Below are 12550 nucleotides of genomic sequence, written 5' to 3'. Positions count from 1 at the left end.
CATGTTTGAAATGATATAAAAACATGGAAGAAATTCCCAAGGCACTTCTGGTGGACTCAAACCTCCAGCCTTTCGGTTAGCAGCTGAGCCATTAACTGCACCACTCAGGGACACAGCTTTTATATTAATGAGTCAAAAATGGCCTCTGTGTAAAACCTAGCACAGAATTCAAATTCGTATACATCCAATTATTTTTTTAAAAAATAGCCAAAAATAGGTGGATTTTTAGCCACTTAAAGACTGCCTGCTTTCGCTATCCCACAAAACTGCACCCAACATGATGTCGTTGTTGTTAGGTGCAGTCGAGTCAGTTCCAACTCATAGTGACCCTATGTACAACGGAATGAAAGCCTGCCCAGTCCTGTGCCATCCTCACACTCATTCTTATGCTTGAGCCCATTGTTGCAGCCACTGTGTCAATTCATCTTGCTGAGGGTCTTCCTCTTTTTCTCGGGTCCTCCACCTTATACAACATAGGTAAGATAAAACCCTGTAGTTATAAGGACCCTAAGGTGCTGCCCTCTTCTGAGCTCCCTGACCCAGAGACTCTTCACCTTGCTACAAAAGAACATTTGTGAAGAAATATGTAAACTTTCCTCGCTCTCTTTGCTTCACCAGGGTTTTTCAGGCCCTCTTCCCTTCTTGTAGCTCCCTGCACCCTTTGCCTCTGTTAGACCTCCTGCTGTGATGGACCGCCTCTTACATATAGTTTTCAGTGCTTTCATCACAACAAACAGCTTGCTGTGCAAAGCTAACTCAGTCATGTCTTTTTCCTGGGTTAGGACCCCTACCCCAGTTCCCTCACCTCACTACATTAACTCAGCTACAATATTCTCCGAAGCCTGACTCTTTCTGATAACATCTCTTCAATGGGGTGTTTTTGTTTTTTTTTCCATTTTTCTACCTTGAACTATTTGGCATTGTATGACAGTTCACTTTTTAACGTTTTATTTTGACACAATCTCAGATTTACAGAAAAGTTGCATGAACAGCACAAATAATCCTCAAATACCAACATTTTACCACATTTACCCCTTTTCTCTCTCCTCTCCCTCCTCCCCCTCCCTTCTCTTCTGCCTCTTTCTTTTCCACTTCCTCTTCTTCTCCTGCTCCTTTTCCTCTCCCTCCTTCTTCTCCTTCTCTCTCTCTCTAGTAATTTTTCTGAACTGTTTGAGAGTAAGTTGCATTTCAGATACAGTGCCCCTTTACCTCTAAATCTTCAGTATTTCCTAAAAACGATGACATCATCTTATATAACCACACAGTACAATGATAACAACGTGGAAATCAGCACTGATATAATACTATTACCAAATCTACAGAGCTCATTCATATTTCAAGTCATACCACTAGTTGCATTTTTAGCAAAAGAAAACCCCAGACTGTACACTACATTTGGTTGACATATATCTCTTTTGCCTCCTTTCATCTGGAACAGTTCCTAGACTTTCTTTGTTTTTTATGACATTGATATTTTGAAGGATACGGGTCAAACATTACGTAGGCTATCCCTCAATTTGGATTTTTCTGCTGTTCTTTAACCTTTAGATTGAGGGCATGTATTTTGTGCAGGCATCTCACAGAAGTGACATTGTGTCCTTTTCAGTGTAACTTGTCAATAGGCACATGATGTTGACTTGCCCCATTACTGAAGCCTCATGATCATCTGACAGAGTTGTTATCAAATGGGTGCTTAAGAAAGATAGCTGGGATTAGAGACCCCATTTTCTAGGGTTCCATGCAATTTATAAGTGAAAGGAAGTCCAATTCTTAGACAAAGTGACTGACTTCATAAATAACTTGAGTGAAAAGCATGGTCAATCTTGATATTGTGTAGAAAATGCCTGCTTGCTGTTAATTGGTGTTGTTCTTGTCTCATCCTTCATAGATACATCAGCCACATGGAAACTGAAAACCAAACAGGAGTTTTAGAGTTCATCCTCCTTGGACTCTCTGAGGATTTGGAACTGCAGCCCTTCATATTTGGGCTTTTCCTGACCATGTACCTGATCACTGTACTTGGGAACCTATTCATCATCTTGGCTGTCAGCTCTAATCCCTACCTCCACACCCCCATGTACTTCTTCTTCTCCAATCTGTCCTTAGTTGACTTTTGTTTCAGCAGCACCATAGTCCCTAAAATGCTGGTGAACATCCATACAGAGAAGAAAGCCATCGCCTATGTGGACTGCCTCACTCAGGTCTATTTTTCCATGCTTTTTCCTATTCTGGATACTCTACTCCTGACCGTGATGGCCTATGACCGGTTTGTGGCCATCTGTCAACCTCTGCACTACACGGCCATCATGAACCCCCGCCTCTGTGGCCTGCTGGTTTTTACTACCTGGTTCATTGGTGTCATGATATCCCTGCTCCATATTTCTTTCATGATGCACCTGACCTTCTGTAAAGATCTTGAAATCCCACATTTTTTCTGTGAACTGACAAAGATTCTCAAGTTGGCCTGCTCTGATACCTTCCTGAACAGCACATTGATATATTTTCTGACTGGTGTGCTGGGGGTTTTTCCCCTCATTGGGATCCTTTTCTCTTACGCACAAATTGTCTCATCCATCAGGAAGATGTCCTCATCTCAGGGAAAGCAAAAAGCATTTTCCACCTGTGGGTCTCACCTCTCAGTCGTTTCTTTATTTTATGGGACAAGTGTTGGGGTCTACTTCACCCCTGCAGTGACTCACTCCTCCCAGAATGTCTCAATAGCCTCAGTGATGTACACCGTGGTCACTCCCATGCTGAACCCTTTCATCTACAGCTTGAGGAACAAGGATGTCCAGGGGGCCCTGGGAAAGCTCCTCAGCAGAGTGGCCTCTTGTCTGTGATGGATCCATTGGCCCCAGAGCTAAGAAGATTTGTAGGTATCAATGGCAAAACGCTTTTGATTCTGAAGTTGGATCAAATCCTAACTCTTGAATCTCTCAAATCACCTTATTCTTTTACCTGATCCTGGTGGATATAAGACTTTGCCCTCTCACAGTTTTTACATACTTTTTAACAACTAATATCTGTAACTTCTTTGATGGCATTTCTGCCTATCTTCTGTCCAAAAATTATGTCCAATGAGTTTTGCTATCATGCCAAGAGCAATTCAGAACTTACTTTTTTAATTCCTTTGTGATCTTTCTGCCATATTGCTTACATGCTAGTGAGTTCTAAACTTAAATTTGAAGCATTTATTATACTTTTTCTGTCTCAAGTGTTGGCATAGATTCTTAAACTATTGACATTGTTTACCTTAATTTATTTCTGTGTTTACCTGTGGATTTTTGTTGTTTATGTGTGGTTATCACCAACAGTGTTATTTATTTATTCATTTATTTTTTTACTGAGTAAAGTATGATAAAATACATGTAAAAAAATAACTTCTTTAGTGCTTATCATCCATTATCTGACATAATCTTCCTGATAGGAACAATTACTGTTCCCATTTTAACAGTTGCTGTCAATTCGTCTCCAACTCATAGCAGCCCCATGTGTGTCAGAAGAAAACTGTGCTCCATAAGGTTTTCAATGGCTAATGTTTCTTTTTTTTTTAATAATTTTTATTGTGCTTTAAGGGAAAGTTTACAAATCAAGTCAGTCTCTCACATATAAACTTATATACACCTTACTACATACTGCCATTTACTTTCCCCCTAATGAGTCAGCCTGCTCCCTCCTTCCAGTCTCTCCTTTTGTGACTGTTTTGCCAGCTTCTAACCCTCTCTACCCTCCCATCTCCCCTCCAGACAGGAGATGCTAACACAGTCTCAAGTGTCCACCTGTTACAAGTAGCTCACTCCTCATCAGCATTTCTCTCCAACTCATTGTCCAGTCCATTCCACGTCTGATGAGTTGTCTTCGGGAATGGTTCCTATCCTGGGCCAACAGATGGTTTGGGGAGCATGACCACCAGGATTCTTCCAGTCTCAGTCAGACCATTAAGTCTGGTCATTTTATGAGAATTTGGGGTCTGCATCCCACTGTTCTCCTGCTCCCTCAGGGGTTCTCTGTTGTGCTCCCTGTCAGGGCAGTCATCAGTTGTGGCCAGGCACCATCTAGTTCTTCTAGACTCAGGATGATGTAAGTCTTTAGTTCATGTGGCCCTTTCTGTCTCTTGGGCTCATAATTATCTTGTGAGCTTGGTGTTTTTCATTCTCCTTTGATCCAGGTGGGTTGAGACCAATTGATGCATCTTAGATGGCCGCTTGTTAGCATTTAAGACCCCAGAAACCACACTTCAAAGTGGGATGCAGAATGTTTTCTTAATAGAATTTATTTTTCCAATTGACTTAGATGTCTCCTTAAGCCATAGTCCCCAAACCCCCGCCCTTGCTCCACTGGCCTTTGAAGCATTCAGTTTATCCCAGAAACTTCTTTGCTTTTGGTCCAGTCCAGTTGAGCTGACCTTCCATGTATTGAGAGTTGTCCTTCCCTTCACCTAAAGTAGTTCTTATCTACTGTCTAATCAGTAAAGAACCCTCTCCACCCTCCCTCCCTCCCCGCCTCGTAACCACAAAGAATGTGTTCTTCTCAGTTTAAACTATTTCTCAAGATCTTATAATAGTGGTCTTATACAATATTTTTCCTTATGCATCTGACTCATTTCACTCAGCATAATGTCTTCCAAGTTCGTCCATGTTATGAAAGGTTTCACAGATTCATCACTGTTCTTTATTGATGTGTAGTATTCCATTGTGTGAATATTCCATTAGTTATTTCTCCATTCATCCGTTGATGGACTCCCTGGTTGCTTCCAGCTTTTTGCTATTGTAAACAATGCTGCAATAAACATGGGCGTGCATATATCTGTTCTTGTAAAGACTCTTATTTCAAAGAACCAGCTTTTGGCTCTGTTCATTCTTTCACCGTGGTGAAAGCCACCATCATTCTAGAAGTATTACAAAATCACTACACCTAGCCACCCTGAGCCTGCCCTTGTCATCAGGGGGCTGTTTGAATAATCTGTCTGACACTAAATCTTTAATCCCGTCTTTTCTATTCTCCCCATCACTCACTCCATTATAACCTTTACTAGCCTCTGTATGACCTGATTATTGATTTTTTCTGAATTATTGCTCTTGTCGGTCATCATTTTTGCATTGCTTTTCTTCGTGGTTATTTAAATTAGAATTTACTGTCTAGCATGTTCACAGTAGCCTTCAGCAATCACCACTCCTCTAATCCTGACTTAGAAAACTTACTGTGTGAAGTGAGATGTGTTTTAGGATTTCAGTTAGTTTATGCTTGAGTTTCTCGAGATAATTAGGCTTTAACCTCTCTGCCATATAATTGAACATAAAGTAATTGAATCTTTGTTGGCATCCTATTTCATCAGTGAACCTGCTACTCCAATAATGATTTAAACTCCGCTTAGAAAATTATGATCGAATATTTATTAAGTGTCAAACTTCCTGGGGATGAAAGACATGGGACTCACACCTTGTTCTCCTGATTCCCATCTCAGGCTATGTCCCCTTTACAAGAATATATAAGGATTTTTGTTCTCCCATCTACTTTGATTCAAGATGAGCAAACAGAGGCAGAAGCATCAATTCTGCCTCTTGTTTCTGGGGATTTTTCCAGCATGAATATTGTGTATCACTGGGTTTTCTATGAGTAGTAGTTCATTTTACAACTCACACTAGAAATCTGAGATATGGAAATCTTATTCCCTATAAAGATGATGATTTCATGTGGACCCATCATGGAATGATGACTATTACTAGACAAACTTCAGGGGTATTTGTGATTCTGTACATTGACAATAAGAGCATGAAGCTGATTTTTCTATTGGAAAAGCAAATGTTGACAATTACCAGTAATGGTAAAATTGAACACTCACTGACAGCTACAGCTCAAATAAGTATCCTTCATTCATGTATCTTATAGAAATTTCCACTCGTGTGAATGGAGAGAAGCTTAAGATTTATATAGGAGTGTTGTGATAAGAAATTGAAACATAAAATGATATTCACCCCCCAGGAAATCCTATGTATTAGTTAAACCAGATTTTAACTAAATTCATGAGCTTCCAAGAGAGAATTAAAATACCATGTTGTGGTAAATGCCAGCAATTTGGGGGACGTATTTTATGTGTAGTGTGAAACTATTTATGTAAATTTTCAAAAAAACTCTCATGGTTGTATAAACCAATCTTAATATTGTCAGGTAAGTGTTCCCAGCAATTTCATGACTGTTGTTCCCCTTGGGGAAAGGGTAGTGCAGGAGAATGGGATCATGCAGAAATAGGAGGAAACTTATACATTATTTGTAACATTAAATATCTCTGAAACATGAGTTATGAAGCAAATATTAAACGTTTACATGTTTAATATGTCGGGTGGTTATTAATGATAATAATAATAGCTAACCTTAATGGGACATTTATTAAGTACATGGAAATATTTTAAGTCAGCGATTCACAACACTTGCTCTAGGATCACCAGGACCCTCAAACGTAGGGATTCTGATTTAACTGGTTCTTGGATGTGGCTAATGCATCAATATATTTTAAAAGAACCATGGATAATTACAATGATCAACCAGAATTGGGAACTTCCGTTCTAATATATGTAGACAGATGTCTTTTGATTTCTTACTACAACAGCTGTATAAAGTAGGTTCAATTATTATCGCCATTTCACAGATGAGGAAACTGTCCAGGAGTTTGTGGTAATATACTCTGAACTTTTCTTTTTTCATTCTCTCCCCTAATTATTTCGTACTGTGTCCTTCCAAGGAGAATGATAACATGAGTTGCCTTCAGGGGGCTGAATTTAGGAGAATTACAATCCCCTTACAATCCCCTTACCAGGAAGGATTAACATGAAAAGCTGTTAACTAGGCCTTAGAAAGGTAGGTTTTAGACTTGGCTCTGGGATTTCCCTGGTCCTGAAATTCTCAACTGTTAATATACTGGGTTGGATTTGATGAGAAACAAATGCTTTAAATGTTGAAGATTAGAAGCTTAGTGTAGCACTTTTACCAAATTCTCCAAATGCTGACAAAAAAGGAAAGAGTGGCCTCGAACACCAGATGTTTTCCTGAGATTGTATGTGGTTAATACAAACAACCCTGCATAAAATGAAAATGAAATGAAAAAGTAAAATTAAGTGTTCCTTATCAGTTAATTATTGCTTAATCATGGACAGGAGAATTGCACTGAATATCATTTTGAATCAGTGACAGTATACGATTGTGTGCATTTAAGAAAAACATATTTATCAAAATGTGAAGTCCCACAAAGACCAAAGGTTAGGATTTATACTTGAAAATAATTTTAAAAGACAACCAACACATTTGAGATTACTCAGCTATAAAGAAAAATGAATTTCTGATACATAATTACAACATGGATGAAACTTGAAAACATCCTACTGAGTATAATAAGTCAGTCACAAAAGGACAAATATTGTATTATTCCACTTACATAGAATATCTAGAATACACTTGCCTATAGATCCTCACAATGGGACCAGTAAGCAACATCATGATAAATGGAGAAAAGATTGAAGTAGTCAAAGAATTCATTCTACCTGTATTCACAATCAATGTCCATGGAAGCAGCAGCCAGGAAATCAAATGACTTATTGAATTGGGAAAATCTGGTGCAAAAGACCTGTTTAAAGTGTTTAAAAGCAAAAATGTCACTTTGAGGACTAGGGTGTGCCTAAACCAAGCAATGATATTTTCAGTCGACTCATATGCATGAGAAAGCTGGACAATGAATAAGAAAGACCGAAGAAGAATTGATGCCCTTGAATTTCGCTGTCGATGAAGAATATTGAATATACCACGGACTACCAGAAGAATGAACAAGCCTATCTGGTAAGGATGGCGCCGCACCGTGCAGTGTTTCATTCTGTTGTGCATAGGGTTGCTATGAGTCTGAACCGACTCGACGCCACCTAACAACAACAACAGCAACTTGTTAAGGTTACGCTTGAGCTCATTGTGGCAGCCACTGTGTCAATCCACCTCATTGAGGGTCTTCCGCTTTTCCGCTGACCCTGTACTTTACCAAGCATGATGTCCTTCTCCATGGGCTGATCCCTCCTGACAACATGTCCAAAGTATGTAAGACGCAGTCTCGCCATCCTTGACTCTAAGGAGCATTCTGGTTGTACTTCTTCCAAGACAAATTTGTTCGTTCTTTTGGCAGTCCATGGTATATTCAATATTCTTCACCAGCACCACAATTCAGAGGTGTGAATTCTTCTTCGGTCTTCCTTATTCACTGTCCAGCTTTCACATGCATATGAGGTGATTGAAAATACCATGGCTTGGATCAGGCACACCTCAGTCTTCAAGGTGACATCTTTGCTTTTCAACACTTTAAAGAGGTCCTTTGCAGCAGATTTGCCTAATGCAATGCGTCTTTTGATTTCTTGACTGCTGCTTCCATGGCTGTCGATTGTGAATCCAAGTAAAATGAAATCCTTGACAACTTCAATCTTTTCTCCATTTATCATGATGTTGCTCATTGGTCCAGTGGTGAGGATTTTTATTTTCTTCATGTTGAGGTGCAATCCATCTTGAAGGCTGTGGTCTTTGATTTTTATTAGTAAGTGCTTCAAGTCCTTTTCACTTTCAGCAAGTAAGGTTGTGTCATCTGCATAACCCAAGTTGTTAGTGAGTCCTCCTCCAATCCTGATGCCCCGTTCTTCTTCATATAGCCCAGCTTCTTGGATTATTTGCTCAGCATACAGATTGAATAGGTATGGTGAAAGAATATAACCCTGACGCACACCTTTCCTGACTTTAAACCAATCAGTATCCCTTTGTTCTGTTTGACAACTACCTCTTGATCTATGTAAAGGTTCCTCATGAGCACAATTAAGTGTTCTGGAATTCCCATTTTTCGTAACGTTATCCATAATTTGTTATAGAAGATTTTTATTAGCTGCTGCAGTCTAATAAGTTGTTAGGGAAGAACTATTGTGCCAATTATCTAGTCTTCTATTCCATCCTTACTATATGCACTCTTGGTCTTTTATTCTCTGTAAAGTACAGCTCTGATTTTGTCACTCACATGTTCAAAACATTTAATAATTCTCCATGCCCTATGAATTTAGTACAAATTTATCAACCTATTTTTAGGTTTCTATCTCCCCATAACTCTCCTATATCTATCCTATGTGCCATCCAAACTGGCCCCATTCAGGTCTTTGTTCCTGCCATTTCTTTTGCTTGGAATGCCTTCTATTCATTTTTTAACCTACTTCTAATCCCATCTACCATGAAGCCTTCTCTGATTTTTCTTCTTACCACTCTGTCCATTGAATTTCCTGGTATTTGATTTGTATTTTTCTTATTACATTAATATTCCCTCTAATACTACATTATATGGTTTGTACTTGGCTTATCCTTCTTAGTAGCCCATCTTTTTCTTCTTTTTTTTTAGTACTTTAGGTGAAAGTTTACAGCTCAAGCTAATTTCTCATACAAAAATTTATACACATATTGTTTTGTGACATTAGTTGCAATCCCCACAACATGACAACACATTTCCCCTTTCCACCTTTGGGTTCCCTAAGTCCATTCAACCAGTTCCTGTCCCTTCCTGCCTTCTCATCCTGCCTCTGGACTGGAGACGCCAATTTGGTCTCATGCATCTGATTGAACGCAGAAGTACACTCCTCACGAGTATTATTTTTTGTTTTATACTTCTGTCTAACCTTTGTCTGAAGAGTGGGCTTTGAGAATGGCTTTAGTTCTGGGTTAACAGAGCATCTGGGGGCCACAGTTTAGGAGTTCCTCCAGTCTCTGTCAGGCCATTAAGTTTGGTCTTCTTTACGTGAATTTGAGTTCTGCTCTACACTTTTCTCCCACTCCATCAGGGACTCTCTGTTGTGTTCCCTGTCAGGGTCATTGGTGATAGCCAAGCACCATCTAGTTCTTCTGGTCTCAGGGTGGTGGAGTCTCTGGTATCTGTGGCCCTTTTGTCTCTTGGGCTAATATTTTCCTTGTGACTTTGGTGTTCATTCTCTTTTGCTCCAAGTGGGTTGGGACTAGTTGATGCCTCTTAGATGGCCACTGGCAAGCTTTTAAGACCCCAGATGCTGCTCACCAACGTGGATGCAGAACATTTTCTTAATAAACCTTGTTATGCCAATTGACCTAGATGTCCCCCAAAACTATGGCCCCCAGGCCCCAGCCCCAGCTACCCTGTCCCTCAAAATGTTTGGATGTGTTCAGGAAATTTCTTAGCTTTTGCTTTGGTCCAGTTGTGCTGACTTCTCCTGTACTATGTGTTGTCCTTCCCTTCACTGAAGATGAAGATGATCCTTGTCTACTACCTAGTTAGTGAATTCCCCCCTCCTCCCACCCCACCCTCGTAACCATCAAAGAATGCTTTCTTCTGTGTTTAAAACTTTTCTCGAGTTCTTATAATAGTGCTCTCATACAATATTTGTCCTTTTGTGACTAATTTCAGTCAGCATAATACTTTCCAGATTCACCCACGAGAAGCTTCCTGGAATTACCATTGTTCTTTACCATTGTGTAGTACTCCATTGTATATATGTACCATAATATGTTTATCCATTCGTCTGTTGATGGGCGCTTAGGTTATTCCCATCTTTTTGCTATTGTGAACAATGCTGCAGTGAACATGGATGTGCATATATCTGTTCGTGTGAGGGCTCTTATTTCTCTAGGATATATTGCAAGGAATGGGATTGCTGGATCGTATGTTACTCCTATTTCTAGCTTTTTAAAAAAAGTGCCAGATTGTTTTCCAAAGTGACTGTACCAATTTACATTCCCACCAGCAGTGCGTAAGTGTTCTGGTCTCTCCACAACCCCTCTAACACTTATTATTTTGTGCTTTTTGTATTAGTGCTGGCTTTGTTAGGGTGAGATGGTATCTTATTTTAATTTTGATTTGCATTTCTTCAATGGCTAATGATCGTGAGCATTTCCTCCTGTATCTGTTAGCTACCTGAATGTCTTTTTTGGTGAAGTGTCTGCTCATATCATTTGCCCGTTTTTTTAAATTGGGTTATTTATCTTTTTGTTGTTGAGGTGTTGCAGTATCTTGCAGATGTTAGAGATTAGGCCCTGACCGTATAATGTCATGGCCAAAGTTTTTTTTCCCGATCTGTAACTTCTCTTTTTATCCTTTGGGGAAGTATTTTGATGAGCATAAGTGATTTTTAGGAGCCCCCAGTTATCTAGTTTCTCTTCTGGTGTTTGTGTATTTTTAGTTATGGTTTGTAAACTATTTATGCCATGTATTAGGGCTCCTACATTATCTCTATTTTTTCTTCTATCATCTTTTTCATTTTAGATTTTATGTTTAGGTTTTATCCATTTTGAGTTAGTTTTTGTACATGGTGTGAGGTATGGGTCTTGTTTCATTTTTTTGTAGTTGAATATCCAGTTATGCCAGCACCATTTTTTAAAGAGACTGTCTTTTCCCCATTTAACAGACCTTGGGCCTTTGTCAAATACCAGCTACTCAAAGGCATAGAGATCTAATTTTTATTAGTGGTTACCAGGGATGGATGGAAAGGCTCATGAAGATAACTGTTGTATACAAATGCTATCTAATTAAGAACATTAACTTTAATGTAGAATGCTGTTTCTGAGATTTTAACTTGTTGTGACCACTCTTTAGTGTCAGGATGGACCTCCCCCCTCAAAAAAAATTTGGTTCAAATGTCGTGGCTTATGAGGCCACACACACCCCAAGGGTGTATGACAAGGCTTATTACTCATGTAATGATACTGTCTAGGGAAAGCAGGGCTGGCCCCCCAAGCTGGGCTGAATACAGGTTGGAATAGGAAGGCAAGTGGCTGTCTTGGGATTTTTTGTGGTTGGGGATGGCTCTGGACTAAGGGTTCTAGGACACTGGCAGGGGCTTGCCCAATTTGCGTCTATTGCCAGCACCAAAAGCAGAAGCACCTGGGCTGTCTTATCAGCTTGCCTAGATATGAGGCAGAAGGCAGAAAGGAGGTTGAGCTTTAAGAGCTGTCAGTGGTCAAACATCCAAAATAATGCAGGCTAGCTGTTGTTACATAGCTCTTATAGGGTGTGTGTAAGTGGTCCATTCAAAGGAACTTAGTGTACTGCATTTTGATAAAATAGAATACATTTCATAGCTGCTTTGTGTTCTTTAATTAGACTGATTTTTTCCTTAAAGGGTGAAGAATATTTCTTATTCTATGTTTGCTTCATAAAGAGGGGAATAATGTCTTACTTGGACTGACATAGGGGCTGCAATAATGGGCTGAAGCTAAACAACAGTTGTTGTTGAGGATGGCACAGGACCAGGCAGTGTTTTGTTCTATTGTACATAGGGTGGCTATGAGTTGAAACAGACTTGACAGCAATTTACAACACCAAAAATATCTGTTTTTGTTTTTGTTTTCAATTGTTCTGAAAATACAGAATTCAACACTTGGCAATTCAGGATTTTTTACATGTGCAATTCAGTGATGCCAATGATATCAATCATGTTGGGCAACCATAACCATTAATTTTTTTTTTAATTAACTTTTATTAAGCTTCAAGTGAACGTTTACATATCCAATCAGTCTGTCACAT

General features: G+C 39.4%; 1 protein-coding gene across 1 annotated transcript; it reads left to right on the top strand.

The window, feature by feature from the left end:
- Window positions 1-1901: 1901 nt before the first annotated feature.
- LOC126072070 (olfactory receptor 7D2-like) lies at window positions 1902-2840 on the top strand. The gene has a single exon (XM_049876740.1). The coding sequence runs from the start codon at window positions 1902-1904 to the stop codon at window positions 2838-2840; it is 939 nt and encodes a 312-aa protein (XP_049732697.1).
- The last annotated feature ends 9710 nt before the right edge of the window (window positions 2841-12550 follow it).

Source organism: Elephas maximus, chromosome 3, assembly GCF_024166365.1.
Source record: "Elephas maximus indicus isolate mEleMax1 chromosome 3, mEleMax1 primary haplotype, whole genome shotgun sequence".
Classification (NCBI taxonomy): domain Eukaryota; kingdom Metazoa; phylum Chordata; class Mammalia; order Proboscidea; family Elephantidae; genus Elephas; species Elephas maximus.
The sequence above is the reverse complement of the archived record's forward strand: the minus strand, read 5'-3'. Positions and strand labels throughout refer to the sequence as shown.

What these genes read in the sequence shown, in the direction of transcription:
- LOC126072070 (XM_049876740.1), top strand. Translation starts at nt 1,902, where the DNA reads ATGGAAACTGAAAACCAAACAGGAGTTTTAGAGTTCATCCTCCTTGGA.